The following is a 20,988-nucleotide window of genomic DNA, read 5'->3' as shown; positions in this document are numbered from 1 at the left end:
TGTATCGCTAGGATCTATATCTGGGTAGCCTACTTTTACCTTACTTCTAAGTTACACCAACCCAATAGCTATAGCGAAACAATAGCTAAAGGTCCAAGAAAGATATTGATGAGGAAAGTGACTCATGGCACTATAATTAAAAACACACATTTATTCACCACATCCTTGCATCTTTAGGTCAGTAGCATTTGTAGGTGTCAAAACCATACTACGTTCAATGGAAAACAATAAGGGAAATACATGAACCATTAGGCCTACATAATTTTATGTTGTTTGACATTGTGTCTGATGTCTGAAAGTAGACTATACATTACAAAGCTCGCTGTGCCTCTCCCTCCCATCTCAATTGTAGAGAAGTCTAAAGGACAATTTGCATTAGGCTAATTTCATGCTGTGCTACATGACAGAAGACATGCTGATTGGTGGGTAGAGGATTAGGAGGCGGGCACAATGAAGACTCAAATTACAATTGGTTTTATGTTGGTGACCTTGACTGCTGATTCCCTCATCAGACTGATTCTCTTTCCTCTGACACCAAGCTAACATAGATATTGTTTTACTATGTCTGTGTGTTTTGCATTTTAGTAGATAATGGAGCCAAATTTAGTATTTTGATAGGCTAATGTGTGTATGTGATAGGTTACATAAAATTCAATAAAGCTAAATCCACCACTGTATGATGAGGCCATGCAGCCAAGATGTGGCAGTCAAGGATTGATTCCACCATCCTATTTGTTGTACATTTTGTATGTTGTGGTGTATTAAAATACCAGTAGATCAACTTGATGTCAGACTGGATCAATGTGGGAACTGAAACATACCTCCTCTCAGATTTCATTAACCCCATTATCATAGGGCCTCACCCTGTACTATAGGAGACCCAACCCACTCATACTTGCAACCAAAACAAATTAATTTTAAGAAGCAATTATTTATGTCAATCTTACAATTCTATTTTTTGGACTGTCCTTAGATCAGGAAGTATTTCCTTAATTGTCAACTGCATGATTATGGATAGGCCTACCTTTGAGAAAAAAAACATTGATTTTATTATTTAAAAATGCACATTTTGATACTTTGATACAAAACGTTTGGTTTATGGAAAAAAAAGTCATAGTGGAACCCCCCTCCCTCCCCCAGTTGTATTTTGGCGTTGACTCTGTTACGTCAGCTGTTTCTCTGCGGTCCTGCAGTGTCCGTGTTTTTTTTTTAGCTGATATTGTGAAAAACTGACTCCGTTGCAATGGAAAGTCGGATTTAGGAGAATACTTCAGTTTGGAAAGCATAGGACATGTTACAATCCCACTCAAGTTAATCAAGGACACGGAATTAAACGTCTCTTGGCTTGGTAGCTACATTTATATTTTCGATGAGGACACTTCTGCGCAAGGGACTCATTTATGCCGTGGCTAGTATCTCTGGCTAGCTAATGTGCAAATGCTAACTATAAAAACAATCAGCTAGCTACAAGAAACGACTTGCAAGAACGTCAGCGGATAAGTTGACTTGTTTAGCATATAAAAATGCATTGACAACTTATTGTCATTTGTGTATTTTACTAAATTGAATCACTTAAAATTGATTAATGTATGGCTTGTAAGCTAGCTAACTAGCCAATTTAGCTAGCTGATTCGTTAACTAGCTACCTATGGATTGTTGCTGTTGTGTTAGCTGACACACTAACGTTAGCTATGCAATTAGATCAACATAACAATTGTCTTTGGAAATGTGTTGACACGTATTTAATGGTAGTCAATGCTATACCCCTAGTATGGGAAATATATCCCAGCAAGCTAGTTTATGGGTTGAGATGTAACTTGACATCCCAATCCCAGTTGAGATGTAGCACAAGACAGCTGAATGTAATTCTAGTTAGCTAGCTAACTCAGCTCGTTCAGCACAGGAAAGATTGAATTTTGACATTGATTGCATGAGGGGATGCCCAACAAGTCAGACAATCATGTCTAGTAAAGCCACGACTAAAGAGAAGAAATCTGGTAGCTTCAGCAAGAAACTCTTCAGACGAGGCTCTGTGCGCTCTGTGGGTAGTTTTATGGGGAGAGTCATCAGGACCCTGTCAACCTTGTCCCATTTTGGATCAGATGGGCATGCTATTGAAGGTGACAAAGACGATGGGGGTTTCACATTATTCAAAACTGGAGGCAAAGATTCAACAGCTTTGGATGATAGTGACCGTTACCTCGGAGAGAAGGTCCCTGGAGTGTCTGGTCTCAAAAACCATGGTAACACTTGTTTCATGAATGCCATCCTCCAGTGTCTGAGTAACACTGAACTCTTTGCTGAGTATTTGGCACTGGAACAATACCGGGGAGTCGAGGAAACGGACGAGGAGAAGGAGAAACCGAAGACAAACTGTGTGCATTTGGGGAGGAAGGGCCCTCAGGACAGAGGCGAGGTGACAGAGCAGCTGTCTGGACTGGTCCGGGCCCTGTGGACATTTGAATACACCCCACAGCACAGCAGGGAGTTCAAAGTAAGTTGGTACAATGCATCATAAAGCAAAACTGCTTGTCTCACAGGACTGCATTTGGCCCTCAGATTCAGCCTATACTACAGATCTTTGAAACAGCCTAATGGTCAAATACATTTAGGCTACATCATACTTCTGAGACTAGGCTATCACCAGAACTTTCAAGCAGTGTTGCTTGTGCTGTTTGTTACAGAATGCTGTCTCAAAGAGCGCTTTGCAGTATAGAGGCAATGCTCAGCATGATGCCCAGGAGTTTCTGCTCTGGCTTCTGGACAGGGTACATGAGGACCTCAACAACCATCCCAACAACAGGCCTTCCATTAAGGTAAACTTTTGTTTGTACATCATAGAGTTAGGGGCTACTAATGCAACTTCAGGAACGGTGGTAGTGGCTAGGTTAGCACAGCGAGACAGTTAGTGATGTGACCTCGAGCCAGCAGGGAATGGAGTTGTACCTGAGGTGAGTCAGCAGTCTGAGTGGATGAGGTGACTGGCTAATTGTGATGTCCTTTGAAGCCTCACTCAGACATTCCAAACGGAATAACATTGGAGCGAGGGAAAGGGCCTGGCATCCTGCAGGCCAGGGCAGATTTACCGACCTAACCCATTTCTGAACGCAGAGCCTCTTATCAGGCATCAATCTTCCAGCGCACTGGAACAAACAAGTTAGGAGATAGAGCTCACTTCCCTACTTTACAGTGTGCTGACTGATTCATCTCCTGTGGGAGAATGAACAGGAAGTGATGGTGTTCTGTGTCCCCTTCCTGGATTTCTCAGTCTCCTCGGTCTGCTATCACTCACAGCTCCCTGCTCTGTAAAGGCGTCCGCATGCTTCCCATCCAAAACAATCAGAGACTAATCGTTTTCATGCAAATGTTGTTCACCTGAGAAGTAAAATTGTGCGACTAAGGTCTCCTCTGCAAAAACGTCAAAGTTAGTGACTGATATCTTGAGTTATCTTAGATGAATTCTGTCTATGTTGAGGAAGTGTATACTGGCTACGGTGTCTCAAGATGGACAAACGGTACAATTGCCGCTTTCCCGTTTTTCAAGCAAAGGTATTTTAAGGGAGTATGCGAGCACATTCGTTCGCCTAGCTGAGTTCGACTAGGCGCCAGCAGAACCAAAGCACGAGGAAGGCTTTAGACATGCAGAGTGAGAGACGTGACCTGAATAGACCCCACAGAGCTTTGTTGATTAGTCCGCCATGTCAAATGCCCATACATCCTTGAGGATAAGTCAGAGGAGCTGCAGCATCACTGGCAGTTTTGTTTGTATTTTGGTCTCTTATCCTTTCGATGTCTTTCAGACTGTGCTTTGGATGCTCTTTGACGTAGTGAATAGAATACAGCCTCAATATCCTAAATCGTCTAATATGCAGTGAGAGCTCATCCACTCTGTTTTCTCCTATTAGCCACCAGTGGAAGAGGATGATGGGGGTCTAGAGGGGCCTTCTCTTCCGCTCTCTACCGGTTCATTTGTGCAAGAGCTATTTCAGGCCCAGTACAGGTAGGTCTTATTTGATGCTTACCGCTGAGGAGTTTTATATTCTCCATTCTATTTATTCCTCATGACTTCTTCTGAGACAAAGTAGTTCCCTTTCTTACCGACAGGTCGTCGCTCACCTGCCCGCATTGCCAAAAACAGAGCAACACCTTTGATCCTTTCCTCTGCATCTCCCTGCCCATCCCCTTACCTCACACAAGGTGAGTACACATCTCTGCTGTGTTCCAGCATTGGGTCTGGTGGCCGGAACAAGACTGTTGAAATGTACATCTTGAGACTACTTGAGACTGTGGTTCATTTCAATTTCCCAGGGATGCGGAAGCAAAGCAAATAAGAAGGAATGTCGTTTGGGGCCAAATATGCCATTTAGGAGACTATCTGCAGACCAAGCCAAGCCAGTATTATGGGACTAATCTATTTCTAAAGCCAATTTAAGGGCTACATGCCCAGAAAAACACTCAATGGCTAAAGCAAAAAGGAAAATAGACGTACTTTTACATTTGAAATGAAGATGTAGGCCTATGACATTTTAGAAATATGTTGTGTTCTTCTCTGTCATCATTTTAGTATTTTGAATTTCATTATTTGTGCCTAGCAGTCAAAACCACCTTCATGCTCACTCAGCTGAGGATTCATAATGCTCCTAAACTGAGGTACCTGGGACATGTATGGCCTTTTTGTCCTCGTGACACAGTGATGCTATTTTACGATGGTGTTATACTGTCACATCAAGGAGAGAGTACCCTGTTCGATGCAGATTCTTTTTAAAGCCACTAAATTCATTACTGCCCATGCATAATTAAAGATGGGAAGGATGAGGTGAAATTAGGAGATAGGCATTGGCACATTACGTCCCATTAGTCCTCCAGCGAATCTGATTGATGACAGAATAATGGTCCTCCAGACCAAGGCTCAGTGGCTCACCGCTCTGGCTTCACTTCTTCTTCTTCCTCCTCCTCCCAGAAACACAATCCTGTTACTCAAGTTTGGGTTATCAGTTATCACTCATCTGAAGCATCTAGGTTATTTCTCAGAATCAAAATGTTCTGCTATGCCTGTAATGCCACTGTTTCTGGCCTTAGTTGAGCTGATGTGAAGACAGATCCCACATAACTGAAGTTCAAATGACAGAGAAACTCAGAAATGGCAACCATCTTGAAAATGTGGGTTCTCCAAAATGTGGGGTATCTGAAACTGAACTCCTGAAAAAGCTGCATTGCTGTGCCTGCTGGCTGAGTTCTTAGTGTCAGCTTAGAGAAGCACTGATCCACACAGTCACCAGAGGAATCCTGCTCAGTGCTCTGAGTAATTACAAATTAGCCAGTCTCCAGACAATGAGGTAGCAGCATTATTAGAGGAGATGGAAACCTGTCCTCTCCTAAGAGGTTGATTATTGGACGTAATTGTGTTTGATATGGCGACAGTTGAGTTTGTCCATTCTGTTAATTCCTGGACCTTGTCAGTGGTTTTTATCTGGTGTTTTGTAATTATTTCATGCAGGGTGCCAATATTTGATCCCTGTCATTTCCCATGTTTCTTCTCCTCCCAGGCCTCTGTATGTGACAGTGGTCTACCAGGGGAAGTACTCTCACTGTATGAGGATTGGAGTGGCCGTGCCCCTGAACAGCACCGTGTACAGACTCCGAGATGCTGTGTCACGTGAGACCAAGATCCCCCTGGACCAGGTGCTGCTTCCTTCCTGCTCTCTTATCCCTAGCAGCCTCAGCTCTGTCTTACTAGGTTACATACACACAGACGTTAACTTGAATGTTTTATTTTATTGTGGTATCTAGCTACTAAGGATTTCAAAGGATTGTTATCTGAAAATAACAGTAAAGGAGCACCCTACTTAGGCTTACTTTTCCTTGAATGATTAATCCCTGGGTACTAGACTGATTGTGTGCCCATTTCAGTATTAATAGCTGCTTTATAGTGTTGTGGTATTAGGATAGTGAATCATAGTCTCTTTAATCAGGATGAAGGGTTCACTGGAACAGAGCCCATTGTATCCAAGAACAACAGAACTGATGCTTAGGTTTGATGTGGCTGAACCTTTCATACAGTGATGTCATTGGATAACATTAAGTAAAACACTAGTCTGTGTGAAATCCTGGTCTGAATAAGAAAAGCTGATATGATTGAGGGATAGGTCAAGGACTCCAGGAGGAAGGGAGGGGGTTTTCAATCATAGTGTGTAGCCTTCTGTATTTACCATTGTTCTGTATTTACAGAAGAGGTAGGCCTATACACTGTAGAGAATACTGATGTTTATTTTGTTCTGTTTTTCATTCACTAAAATGGGCATGGCCTAACTAATGTTTCACCATCTTATCTGAATAAAAGCATTTCAGAGTTGACTAAATGGCAGCAGCGTATTGATTTGTTCTGACTTCCTCTTATCTCTCTTTCAGTTTGTTTTGACGGAGATGTACTACGACGGTTTCCATCGCTCCTTCTGTGATGACGACGACGATCTCGATATCATTCAGGAGAGCGATTCCATCTTTGCCTTTGAGACGCCTGAGACCTTCAGGCTAGAGAACATTCGAACCAAGAGAGGTACCTCTTCACTATTAATCTACTTTTGATATCAAATTATTCAATACGTTTTGGGCATAAAAAAAATAATAATTTGTGCAGTTTTGGTAGTGTACTTGTCATGCATTTTGTGTAATGTATATTAAAGTATTGACTGAGTATCAATGACCAATTGGGATTTGAAATCCAGGGAGTCTCCTTGCCAACCTGAACCAGAACAACTTAAAGTTTGGGAGTGAGATGAGCAGGACTTCATCTTTCATGCAAGGAGCTGTGAATCCTGCCACTGCAACGCCCAATAAGAACATGGGGGCCGACAAGATGGTCCTGCTGATCTGTAACCGAGCCTGCACCGGCCAGCAAGGGAGGAGGTACTATAGAGATGCACTATTAATAATATTGATTACAATGTTCTAATTGTATTTCTATGGGTACTACAGCCCAGCGTTTTCCACTGTCCTCTGAAACCGTGCAGGTCATATGAGATTTGTTATATTAAGGCATATTTGGAGTCTGTTAACAGTAGAATATCATTCCCTCTGTTCCAGGTTTGGTCTTCCATTTGTACTGTACATGGATCGCACTGTGACCTGGGATATCCTGCAGAAGGTGATCCTGGAGAAGATGCATCACCTGCTCAGGCCAGGAGTTTACATTCAGGTGGGTGAATGGAAACACAACCCCACAGAATTGAGGTAAACTGTCAACTAAAAAACAATGATGATATGGCGAAAGACTCTGAATTACAACCTGTGAAGGCTTTCACTAGCAGGCACTGTGGTTTACTGCATTTAACCCCCTAGAGTCGATTGACGCACTGGAATCTAAATGACATAACAAAAAAATCCCCATCAAAATCCGTCAGTATAAGCTAGAGATATGTTTTTTTGCATTGGATGTGTCTCAATCCACTGCATCCGCCAGTGTCGCACTTGCGCATCTGCGGTAAAAGGCGGCAGAGCTAGAGCGGTGTGCGTCAGACCATGAGAGATCCATAAAATCGTTCTTCTCATGAAAACGTCTGAACAGTTTGACCTAGAAATTATTATGACCGCTCAATGGAAAGGTAAGACTCCCACAAACTCAGTTTTGCTCTACGACCCCCACAAGTGTCACAGGATTCGTCTGAAGGTAACCGGCACCGGTTTAAAAAAACGAATGGAAATATGAAGGGAGTTTTGTGCCTACCCAAAAAAGGGGTAAATATGTGTAAAAAATATATATATATACAGTACCAGTCAAAAGTCTGGACACACCTACTCATTCAAGGGTTTTTCTTTATTTTTACTAATTTCTACATTATAGAATAATAGTGAAGAATTCAAAACTATGAAATAACACATGGAATCATGTCGTAACCAAAAAAGTGTTAGACAAATCAAAATATATTTTATATTTGAGATTCCACCCTTTGCCTTGATGCCTTGATGACAGCTTTGCACACTCTTGGCATTCTCTCAACCAGCTTTACCTGGAATGCTTTTCCAACGGTCTTGAAGGAGTTCCCACATATGCTGAGTACTTGTTGGCTGCTTTTCCTTCACTCTGCCGTCGACTCATCCCAAACCATCTCAATTGGGTTGAGGTCGGGGGATTGTAGAGGGCAGGTCATCTGATGCAGCACTCCATCACTTTCCTTCTTTGTAAAATAGCCCTTACACAGCCTGGAGGTGTGTTGGGTCATTGTCCTGTTGAAAAACAAATGATAGTCCCACTAAGCCCAAACCAGATGTGATGGCGTATCGCTGCAGAATGCTGTGGTAGCCATGCTGGTTAAGTGTGCCTTGAATTCTAAATAAATCACAGACAGTGTCACCAGCAAAGCACCCCCACACCATAACACCACCACCTCCATGATTTACAGTGGGAAATACACATGCAGAGATCATCATTTCATTCCTCGCCGTTCTCATGATCATTGCAACTCCACGAGGTGAGATCTTGCATGGAGTCCCAGGCCGAGGGAGATTGACAGTTCTTTTGTGTTTCTTCCATTTGCGAATAATTGCACCAACTGTTGTCACCTTCTCACCAAGCTGCTTGGCGATGGTCTTGTAGCCCATTCCAGCCTTGTGTAGGTCTACAATCTTGTCCCTGACATCCTTGGAGAGCTCTTTGGTCTTGGCCATGGTGGAGAGTTTGGAATCTGATTGATTGATTGCTTCTGTGGTCAGGTGTCTTTTATACAGGTAACAAGCTGAGATTAGGAGCACTCCCTTTAAGAGTGTGCTCCTAATCTTAGCTCGTTACCTGTATAAAAGACACCTGGGAGCCAGAAATCTTTCTGATTGAGAGGGGGTCAAATACTTATTTCCCTCATTAAAATGCAAATCAATTTATAACATTTTTGACATGCGTTTTTCTGGATTTTTGTTTTGTTATTCTGTCTCTCACTGTTCAAATAAACCTACCATTAAAATTATAGACTGATCATTTCTTTGTCAGTGGGCAAATGTACAAAATCAGCAGGAGATCAAATACTTTTTTCCCCTCACTGTATCTCCTAAATTTAGGACAGACACTTCAAAACCTTGTTTCTTATTATTTATTTTTTGACTGTCCTTTTTGCCATATATGAATGTGTTATTCAATGCGTTTCTATGGGCTTTAGTAGTAAAGGCCAAAATCAATATGTTATCAAATACATGTTTATATATTTTTTATTATATCTAAAGGGGTCCTAAAATTCAAAATATAATAGCTAAATTATCTATAGTATGACCATCTTAAAACAATTCCATATGTCAGCTTAGCACCCCCTATCCTCCAACGTCTTAGACTCTAAAGAAATAAACAGTTGATTCCCATGTAATGGCACGTTGGACGTTTTAAGTTGCTTCATTGGATAGAATGCAGTTGGTCTGGTTTGAAAAGCACAGCCATGGCAACATGTCTATACGTAGCAGTCAGGTAGTGGGAATAGGGATAGTGAGTAACTAAAGTCTTGGTATTATCTGCAGGTGGGGCCCTTCAGCCTACGAGTGGTTGGTGTGGTTGGCATCACGTACCTCCTGCCCCAAGAGGAGCAGCCTCTCTGTCACCCAACAGTGGAAAGGTCAGTCTCCTTGTTATTCCTGGTCCTCTGTAGCTCAGTTGGTAGAGCATGGTGCTTGCAATTCCAGGATAGTGTGTTTGATTCCCGGGACCACCCATACAGATGTGATATCTTAATTTGACTAGTTTCTATATTATATGGATTATAATGAATGGAAATTTTTATAGGGGTTGATACATTTTTTGTTCAACCTCGAATGCAATACATTTTCATTTCCTATTGCGCAGGAAAATTCTCTGCGACAACAGGGTGATCAAATTAAGATAGCACGTCTGTACGTAAAAAATTTATGCACACATGACAGTAAGTCGCTTTGGATAAAAGTGTCTGCTAAATGGCATTATATTTTATATTATTCAACTGTAACTCTCAACCAGGGTCATGTTCAGTAGGGCACATAACAAAACGTTTCTCATCACAAAAAGGACATCTGTGTTCAGGTAGTATCTCCCCTTTTCAAAATGTTTTCTTCCTACTGAACACCACCTCCTCACCCCCAATGCACACTGTTGTTTACTGTTCACTGCCTCCTTGTAATCCTCTAACCACACTTGAATGCCAGATCAGATGCTCTTATGTCACCAGAACCATTAAATGGCGTGCCTTTACATGTTTTGGTGTCTGTTTCTTCACACACACTGCTTGCTCAGCAAGTTTGGTTTATAGTTTATATCCCAGTTGCTGATTCAATTGAATAGAATGGAAGTTTGTCACACAGTACACACATTAAAAAGCTGGATAGATATGTGTACAGCAGGCAAAAGGACAGCCACATGGGTAATGTAAATCCAATTCACTTAGATTTGTAGTGTTTTAAAGATGAGAGGAATACAGCTTATTGGTTGGAATATTTTTAACTTGTCAGGCAGGGTTGTGAAACTGGCTTGTTCTCGTTTTCCCTCATAACATAATCTTTCATCGGCAGAGCGTACAAGTCCTGTGGCCAGGGGGGACCGCCGCACGTCAAGATAGTGGTGGAGTGGGACAAAGAGACCAAGGATTAGTGAGTGAACGCTGCACAACAATATTGCTGGTGCTCTGCATCCCTTTGATAAACGCCATGTTTCTGGGGTTTTGTGGTGAGATTTATCCTGCAGGGAAATACATTACCGTAAATGATCCCCATAAAGCCACTAGGGATGGGGACGGTTGTTAGAATATTTGAATATCCAAATGGAAGTTAGTATTCAATTACTTGCGAGAATATATACAGTTGAACTCGGAAGTTTACATACACTTAGGTTGGAATCATTAAAACTCGTTTTTCAACCACTCCACAAATGTCTTGTTAACAAACTATAGTTTTGGCAAGTCGGTTAGGACATCTACTTTTTCCAACAATTGTTTATAGACAGATTATTTCACTTATAATTCACTGTATCACAATTCCAGTGGGTCAGAAGTTTACATACATTACGTTGACTGTGCCTTTAAACAGCTTGGAAAATTCCAGAAAATGTCATGGCTTTAGAAGCTTTGGATAGGCTAATTGACATAATTTGAGTCAATTGGAGGTGTACCTGTGGATGTATTTCAAGGACTACCTTCAAACTCCGTGCCTGTTTGCTTGACATCATGGGAAAATCAAAAGAAATCAGCCAAGACCTCAGAAAAGAAAGTGCAGACCTCCACAAGTCTGGTTCATCCTTGGAAGCAATTTCCAAACGCCTGAAGGTACCACGTTCATCTGTACAAACAATAGTATGCAAGTATAAACACCATGGGACCACGCAGCCGTCATACCGCTCAGGAAGGAGACGCGTTCTGTCTCCTAGAGATGAACGTACTTTGGTGCGAAAAGTGCAAATCAATCCCAGAAAAACAGCAAAGGACCTTGTGAAGATGCTGGAGGAAACGGCTACAAAAGTATCTATATCCACAGTAAAACGACTCCTATATCGACATAACCTGAAAGGCTCTCAGCAAGGAAGAAGCCACTGCTCCAAAACCGCCTTTAAAAAGCCAGACTACGGTTTGCAACTGCACATGGGGACAAAGATTGTCCTTTTTGGAGAAATGTCCTCTGGTCTAATGAAACAAAAATAGAACTGTTTGGCCATAATGACCATTGTTATGTTTGGAGGAAAAAGGGGGAGCTTGCAAGCCGAAGAACACCATTCCAACCGTGAAGCACGGGGTGGCAGCATCATGCTGTGGGGGTGCTTTGCTGCAGGAGGGACTGGTGCACTTCACAAAATAGATGGCATCGTGAGGAAGGAAAATTATGTGGATATATTGAAGCAACATCTCAAGACATCAGTAAGGAAGTTAAAGCTTGGTCGCAAATGGGTCTTCCAAATGGACAATGACCTCAAGCATACTTCCAAAGTTGTGGCAAAATGGCTTAAGGACAACAAAGTAAAGGTATTGGAGTGGCCATCACAAAGCCCTGACCTCAATCCTATAGAACATTTGTGGGCAGAACTGAAAAAGCGTGTGTGAGCAAGGAGGCCTACAAACCTGACTCAGTTACACCAGCTTTGTCAGGAGGAATGGGCCAAAATTCACCCAACTTATTGTGGGAAGCTTGTGGTAGGCTACCCAAAACGTTTGACCCAAGTTAAACAATTTAAAGGCAATGCTATGAAATACTAATTGAGTGTATGTAAACTTCTGACCCACTGGGAATGTGATGAAAGAAATAAAAGCTGAAATAAATCATTCTCTCTACTATTATTCTGACATTTCACATTCTTAAAATAAAGTGGTGATCCTAACTGACCTAAAACAGGGAATTTGTACTGGGATTAAATGTCAGGAATTGTGAAAAACAAAGTTTAAATGTATTTGGCTAAGGTGTATGTAAACTTTCGACTGTACTGTGTGTGTGTGTGTGTATGTATGTGTATATATATATATATATATATATATATACAGTGGGGGAAAAAAGTATTTAGTCAGCCACCAATTGTGCAAGTTCTCCCACTTAAAAAGATGAGAGAGGCCTGTAGTTTTCATCATAGGTACACATCAACTATGACAGACAAATTGAGAAAAGAAAATCCTGAAAATCACATTGTAGGATTTTTTATGAATTTATTTGCAAATTATGGTGGAAAATAAGTATTTGGTCACCTACAAACAAGCAAGATTTCTGGCTCTCACAGACCTGTAACTTCTTCTTTAAGAGGCTCATCTGTCCTCCACTCGTTACCTGTATTAATGGCACCTGTTTGAACTTGTTATCAGTATAAAAGACACCTGTCCACAACCTCAAACAGTCACACTCCAAACTCCACTATGGCCAAGACCAAAGAGCTGTCAAAGGACACCAGAAACAAAATTGTAGACCTGCACCAGGCTGGGAAGACTGAATCTGCAATAGGTAAGCAGCTTGGTTTGAAGAAATCAACTGTGGGAGCAATTATTAGCAAATGGAAGACATACAAGACCACTGATAATCTCCCTCGATCTGGGGCTCCACGCAAGATCTCACCCCGTGGGGTCAAAATGATCACAAGAACGGTGAGCAAAAATCCCAGAACCACACGGGGGGACCTAGTGAATGACCTGCAGAGAGCTGGGACCAAAGTAACAAAGCCTACCATCAGTAACACACTACGCCACCAGGGACTCAAATCCTGCAGTGCCAGACGTGTCCCCCTGCTTAAGCCAGTACATGTCCAGGCCCGTCTGAAGTTTGCTAGAGTGCATTTGGATGATCCAGAAGAGGATTGGGAGAATGTCATATGGTCAGATGAAACCAAAATATAACTTTTTGGTAAAAACTCAACTCGTCGTGTTTGGAGGACAAAGAATGCTGAGTTGCATCCAAAGAACACCATACCTACTGTGAAGCAAGGGGGTGGAAACATCATGCTTTGGGGCTGTTTTTCTGCAAAAGGACAAGGACGACTGATCCGTGTAAAGGAAAGAATGAATGGGGCCATGTATCGTGAGATTTTGAGTGAAAACCTCCTTCCATCAGCAAGGGCATTGAAGATGAAACGTGGCTGGGTCTTTCAGCATGACAATGATCCCAAACACACCACCGGGCAACGAAGGAGTGGCTTCGTAAGAAGCATTTCAAGGTCCTGGAGTGGCCTAGCCAGTCTCCAGATCTCAACCCCATAGAAAATCTTTGGAGGGAGTTGAAAGTCCGTGTTGCCCAGTGACAGCCGCAAAACATCACTGCTCTAGAGGAGATCTGCATGGAGGAATGGGCCAAAATACCAGCAACAGTGTGTGAAAACCTTGTGAAGACTTACAGAAAATGTTTGACCTGTGTCATTGCCAACAAAGGGTATATAACAAAGTATTGAGAAACTTTTGTTATTTACCAAATACTTATTTTCCACCATAATTTGCAAATAAATTCATTAAAAATCCTACAATGTGATATTCTGGAATTTTTTTCTCATTTTGTCTGTCATAGTTGACGTGTACCTATGATGAAAATTACAGGCCTCTCTCATCTTTTTAAGTGGGAGAACTTGCACAATTGGTGGCTGACTAAATCATTTTTTCCCCCACTGTGTGTGTGTGTGTGTATATATATATATATATATATATATATATATATATATATATATATATATATATATATATATATATATATATATATATATATATATATATATATATATATATATATATATATATTGCTAGGCCTATTTTAATGAAATACTTTGTCTAACATTTTATTATCTATGTGATATTGCAACATATAAGGATATACCATGACATTAGACATTTTAATAAAACAGCAGTTTTATTATGACAGTTTTTATGCGTGCTCTCCATTTAAAAAAAAAACGTACCGGTAGCCTACACACACTTCATGAGTGTAGCTTGTTATTGTCGGTCAATCAAAGCAGCACTACCATCAAAAGCTCCATGTGTACCAAGTGAAGTGGGAGGATTTCTAATCAATGCAAAATGGAATTACAATTACGAAATTAAGTTGGCTTAATGTAAGTAAGTAGGCTACAATGATCAACCAACAGGTAGGCTGTTGTTTAATATGAATGGAGTTGTTGTAGACAAGGACGTGGGGAGCACAGCAGCCCGGGCGGCAGGTAGCTTAGTGGGTAAATTGTGCCAGTAACCGAAAGGTTGCTGGTTCTAATCCCCGAGCCGACTAGGTGAAAAATCTGTCAATGTGCCCTTAAGCAAGGCACTTAACCCTAATTGCTCATGTAAGTCGCTCTGGATAAGAGCGTCTGCTAAATGACTAACATGTAAATATAAGCTAGCTAGCTAGCTGGCTAACTAATTTAGCTGGGTCATTCCTACTAAGCGATACATTTTGGATCTCATAACTTTTGGACAAAATATATACTGAACAAAAATATAAACAACATGTAAATTGGTGGTCCCATGTTTCATGAGCTGAAAAAAAAAAATCCAGAAATTTTCACAAAAAGCGTATTTCTCTCAATTTTTTTGCACTAATTTGTTTACATCCCTGTTAGTGAGCATTTCTCATTTGCCAAGATAATCCATCTAACTGACAGGTGTGGCATATCAAAAAGCTGATTAAACAGTGCGATCATTACACAGGTGCACCAACTGCTTGGGAAAATAAAAGGCCACTCTAAAATTTGCAGTTTAGTTTTGAGGGAGCGTGCAATTGACATACTGACTGCAGGAATGTCCACCAGAGCTGTTGCCAGAGAGTTTAATGTTCAGTTCTCCACTATAAGCTGCATCCAACGTCGTTTTAGAGAATTTGGCAGTACGTCAAACCGGCCTCACAACCGCAGACCACGGGTAACCACGCCAGCCCAGTACCTCCACATACAGCTTCTTCACCTGCGGAATCGTCTGAGACCAGCCACCCAGACAGCTGATGAAACTAAGGATTATTTATGTCTGTAATAAAGCCCTTTTGTGGGGGGGAAAACGAATTCTGATTGGCTGGACCTGGCTCCCAAGTGGGTGGGCCTAATGCACCCCTGGCCAGTCATGTGAAATTATAGATTAGGGTTTAATGAATTTATTTAAATGTACTGATTTCCTTATATGAACTGTAACTCAGTGAAATTGTTGCATGTTTTTCTTTAAAACATATGTATTTCGACTATCCGGATATTCGAATGGTGAAATAATTAAAAATGCCCATCTCTTAAAGCCACTAAATATTAATTTAAACAAAATAGATTGTCTAAAGAGAGGGGCGAGAGATTATAGCAGACGAGGCACTTTGATGTTTGTTTTTGCTTTATTAAGGCAAAAGTCTGCACGCTTCAGTTCGGCTGGTGTCTTGCCGAACTCGGCTTGGCAAACCGAACGAGTGTGCTTGAGATAGGAAAAGAGAGAGAGGGGGGGGAATGGAGAGAGAGACGGCGAGGGAGAGAGCGAGCGCTAGGAAAACTTCCAATAGGGAGAGAGCAGCCACACCACTGAATCTGGGACACCTTCCCTCAACATCACAGACTCAACCTCATGGTGTAGAAACCCCAGCTTCTGGGACACCTTCGCTTGATAAATGCGAAAGAAACTGCAATAGTACTGTTTGTCCATTTTGAGACACTGTAGTCAGAATTAATCGAAGATAACTCAAGAAATCTGTCATTAATTTTGACGTTTTTGCCGATGAGTTCATAGTCGCGCAATTTTACATTTAACTAAGATGTTTGATGCAGTATTTATTTCTCAATTAAAACATCTGCATGAAAACGAACCGTCTCTCGTTGAATGACAACAAAGGCTTTATTGAAGAATCGCTACTGTTGACCAATCACAGACGAAGGGGCGGAGACTTTGGCTACCGACTTCGGCTTGCCTCAGAAAAAAAGGTGTGCCCGAACAGCCACATTTTATTTTTTACCGAACTCCAAAACGAACAGAAACTTCACATAATGCCATCATAATATATGCACAACCTCTTACGAACTGTTTTGGCTGGGAAGCACGCGGGTGCCTTTAGACAGGATAACATAAAGGAATGAAATCCTTAAGTATTAGCCTACCTAAGCAATCTCCACTTATTGGGAAGTGTCAGATTTAGTATTGTGTGTTAGGAAAGGAGGCAGTGTGTTGTTGAGTGATTCATTGGCTGACTGTGACTCCCCTCCCCTTCCATGCAGTCTGTTTGGGCTCACTGAGGAAGAGTACATCCCTGATGCTGAGAGTGTGTATCTGCACAGAGAGCAACACCATCAGCCCCAGGCCTGCACCCTCGCTCAGTGCCTCCAGGTCTACACCAAAGAGGAGCAGGTAACACTGGTGTACACACACACACACACGTTGTGTTGGTATCACAAGGCCACACACAATGGCCGTCGATGCATTTGTATGCTGTCGTATGTATTTAAACAAGAAAAGAGACTTGAAAAAAGGAACATTTTCTTACCTTCTTACCAGAGGGTTTGTTTATTATTCCACAGCTGACTATCCAATAGCCTTTCATTTGGTTCAAATGCTGAGGGTGCTGGATATTCTGCCCCTAATGCTATGTTTGAAATACAGCATTTTTATAATGGCTTCTCTCTGTCTGGAAGGACACCAGATAGACTCTGAATATACACTGTGGTTAGCCGAGGCTGGAGGTGGTCAGTTTAAGAACTGGCTCTGGTCACAAAAATGAGGTTGCTGTGAAAACATGGAGTAGAGCAGTCAGGAACTCCCTCTATGAGTGAGACTGATTTAAAAGCACTGCGGTGGGGAGCTTTTCCTTGATGGCTGCGTGTGTGGGCTGTCTCTGTTCCAGCTGGCCCCGGATGATGCCTGGCGCTGCCCCCACTGCAAGCAGCTGCAGCAGGGCCGCATCAAGCTCAGCCTGTGGACCCTGCCTGACGTCCTCATACTGCACCTCAAGAGGTTCAGACAGGTACTGCAGCAACAACATAGCATTCAGCACCCCCTTCAATTCCCACACTGAGAATTGTGTCCAAACATTCCTGTTATGTTTTAGTAATGGTAGTTTCTCATGCTTTGGGCGGCCCGACTGGTTCTTATTCTTGGTTTGCCTTCAGTCAGTGTTGCTTTGCTTTTTCTGTCTTGTCCATGTTCAGTCACTGTCACTCAGTCTTACCCAGTGACCTATCTCCTGCCTGTCTAAGAGGCAGGTGTAGCGACAGTTCAGTTGACTGGGTACTGATGTGTTTACTGCTGTGTCCTGTAGGAGGCTGACAGGAGGGTGAAGATGCAGAACATGGTGCGGTTCCCTCTGCTAGGCATGGACATGGCTCCTCACATGGTGAAGAGGTCCCAGAGCAGCTGGAGCCTGCCCTCCCACTGGTCACCATGGAGACGACCGTACGGCCTGGGGCGTAACCCTGACGACTACCTGTACGACCTGTACGCCGTCTGCAATCACCACGGAAACATGCATGGAGGCCACTACACAGGTAAGACTGGTGGTTTAGCAGTAGGGGGTAGTAGTCACTGACTGTGGAGGTAGATGGATAGGACTGACAGTTTCTTCACCATCACCCTAAATCTCTTGTTCTTCTAACCCCCAGCTTACTGTAAGAACTCTATTGACGGCCAGTGGTACTGCTTTGACGACAGTGAGGTCCAGCCCATCGCTGATGATGATGTGTGTCAGCAGACGGCCTACATCTTGTTCTACCAGAGGAGGAACACCATCCCCTCCTGGTCCGCCAATAGCTCCGTAGCAGGTCAGTGTTGGCTTCTTGGAGTGTGGGATTTTCCTGACACTAATGTTTAGTTAAGATGGTGTATTACGTTGTTCGATAGGAGAAATGTCATTAAGTGACATTGAAACTGTTTGTCCAGTCTTAGTTGGACTGTATCATCAACAACTTGGAGTGAGTTTGGTTATCTGTGAGAGACCTGAGGGGTTGATTGTTGTGTCTATCTGTGCCAGGCTCCACCAGCTCATCTCTGTGTGACCACTGGGTGAATCGTCTCCAAGGAAGCAGGCCGGCCAGCCTGGCTTCCGGGGCCTCCTCCAGACGCACCTCTCTGGCTTCCCTGGGCGAGTCGGTGGAGTTCACCACATGGGACCACTGCGAAGATGACGGTGGGATACACTGGGATACTCTGTCTTCTTTCTCCTTCAGCTCTTTTCCCCTCCTCTCTCCCTCCTTTAGCTAGTTATTTTTAACTTATACTATCTGTTACCATGCCCACTTGAGAAAAGGGGGCATTAAATTATCCTTTCATTGAGTCTAGTGCATTAGTGTAAACTCATTTATTTTAATCTATTTAGGTGGTTTTTCGACCCGTCCCTTTGTTCGAAGCATCCAGCGTCAGAGCTTGTCTTCCAGGTCATCCATTGCCAGTCCTCTGGCCTTCAGTGAGAACGGCATGAAGCCCTCCTGGTCCCTCTCTGCCAAGCTCCAGATGAGGTCCAACTCCCCCTCACGCTTCTCCCTGGACTCACGCTCCTCTCCCCCCTTGGAGAGGATAGGAGAGAGGGGAGAGGCGTGTGATGACAAGGTATCCACGTCTTGCTTCGGTAGCTACAGCAGGCACGAGCGCTACCCTGGTGGCAGGGCCCCCTTGGCCATGATGGAGGGGAACAGCACCGATCAGGACCATGACAGGAGGATCCTAGACGAGATCTACTGCAGGGCCCCCACGCCAGCCGATAAGAAGAGCTCCAAGAGTGACCCGACTGACAACAACAACCAGATAACAGCCCTGGACCAAAACGCACAAGCCACCCCGTCGAAGGAGCAGAAACGCAAGAGCAGCACCGCCGGATCTGCCCAGAAGTTAGAGGCCATCGGGTCCAAAAAGAGTTCCATCAAGTCTGGGCCAGCGAAAAGCTTAAAGAAGCGCCAGTGTTCGTCCTCCAACCCCAAGTCCTCTACATCCCAAATGTCTTCCAGCCCTGTGGTGAAGGGCCCCAAGGTGACCAACTCTAAAGACAAGACCACCAGCAGCGGCAGTGCTACGCCCACCAGGACCCCATCCAAAAAGAAAGAGTCTTTGTCTTCCAAGGGTCCCGACTCGGCAGCTGATACCCCCCAGCGCAAGCAGCGCATCTCCACGCCGCAGTCCTCCGCCTCCCCCTCCCCCACCGTGAAGAAGAGTTCCCCTGGCCTTGAGAAGACCTCTGGTCGGAAGAAGCTGCTGGAGAGGAGCTGCAGTCGGGACTCGGGGTTGGTAAGCCCTCTGGTTGATAGGCCACGCTGGGGCAGCAACGCTGCAGCCCGGACCCCCACCAAGACCGCTGCGGAGGGGGTCCGTCCAGAGAGGAGGTTTTTGCGGAGTTCCATCAGCAGCTCCTCTGTCACCAGCCTGCGCTCCCCCAGCGTCTCCTCCAGGGACCCTAGGCGCAGCAGCAAGTCAGAGGACAAGGGTCTGTCGTTCTTCAAGAACGCCCTGCGCCAGAGAGAGTCTCGCCGGTCGGCCGATCTGGGTAAGACCAGCATCCTGGCCAAGAAGGCCTCTGAGAGGACAGCCAGGCTGAGCGGTCTGGAGGGGGATGGGTCGGCCAATGCCTCACTGCAGGCCTCCCCAGAGCATCATGTGAACGAGGTTGTCACTGAGGTAAAGGAGTCCTCCAAGCCCTCCAACCCAGTCAGACGCTCTCTGTTACCTGTTATAGGCAAATCCAAGTCTTCCACTTCTGAATCCAGTCTTAATTCTCCCCCCAATGGGAAAAAGCCTCTTGAGAAGCAGGCATCCTCCAGAAAGCTTTCTGCCAGCATGCAATCTTCTGCACGCCCGACACAGAAGCCTCAATGACATTATATATCGATAGCAGTCTCATTATTTTATGTATGCAGCTATTTTTTTCTGTGTGCCTAAGATGTGGTCCTCTGTAGCTCAGCTGGTAGAGCACGGCGCTTGTAATGCCAAGGTAGTGGGTTCAAATCCCGGGACCACCCATACACAAAAATGTATGCACGCATGACTGTAAGTCGCTTTGGATAAAAGCGTCTGCTAAATGGCATATTATTATTATTATTATTATTATTATGTATAGATTTAGAGAGTATATAGTATATATCTCTATATAGCTATACAGTGAGGGAAAAAAGTATTTGATCCCCTGCTGATTTTGTACGTTTGCCCACTGACAAAGAAATGATCAGTCTATAATTTTAATGGTAGGTTTATTTGAACAGTGAGAGACAGAATAACAACACAAAATCCAGAAAAACGCATGTCAAAAATGTTATAAATTCATTAGCATTTTAATGAGGGAAATAAGTATTTGACCCCTCTGCAAAACATGACTTAGTACTTGGTGGCAAACCCTTGTTGGCAATCACAGAGGTCAGACATTTCTTGTAGATGGCCACCAGGTTTGCACTCATCTCAGGAGGGATTTTGTCCAACTCCTCTTTGCAGATCTTCTCCAAGTCATTAAGGTTTCGAGGCTGACGTTTGGCAACTCGAACCTTCAGCTCCATCCACAGATTTTCTATGGGATTAAGGTCCTGAGACTGGCTACGCCACTCCAGGACCTTAATGTGCTTCTTCTTGAGCCACTCCTTTGTTGCCTTGGCCGTGTGTTTTGGGTCATTGTCAT

The 20,988-nt window shown here is 43.4% G+C and overlaps 1 protein-coding gene across 1 annotated transcript; it reads left to right on the top strand.

Annotated features, from left to right (window-relative positions):
• Positions 1-1,206: 1,206 nt before the first annotated feature.
• On the top strand, positions 1,207-20,256 carry LOC121569121 (ubiquitin carboxyl-terminal hydrolase 31-like). The gene is made up of 16 exons (XM_041879775.2): positions 1,207-2,494; positions 2,685-2,816; positions 3,906-4,000; positions 4,105-4,197; positions 5,547-5,682; positions 6,409-6,556; positions 6,726-6,906; positions 7,084-7,195; positions 9,496-9,590; positions 10,516-10,593; positions 16,622-16,751; positions 17,245-17,364; positions 17,659-17,884; positions 17,999-18,157; positions 18,367-18,522; positions 18,712-20,256. The coding sequence occupies exons 1-16, from the start codon at positions 1,931-1,933 to the stop codon at positions 20,196-20,198; spliced, it is 3,912 nt and encodes a 1,303-aa protein (XP_041735709.2). The 5' UTR covers positions 1,207-1,930; the 3' UTR covers positions 20,199-20,256.
• Positions 20,257-20,988: the final 732 nt, after the last annotated feature.

The sequence above is a fragment of the Coregonus clupeaformis genome, chromosome 7 (assembly GCF_020615455.1).
Source record: "Coregonus clupeaformis isolate EN_2021a chromosome 7, ASM2061545v1, whole genome shotgun sequence".
NCBI classification, from domain to species: domain Eukaryota; kingdom Metazoa; phylum Chordata; class Actinopteri; order Salmoniformes; family Salmonidae; genus Coregonus; species Coregonus clupeaformis.
This window is presented reverse-complemented; position numbering and strand designations above follow the sequence as displayed.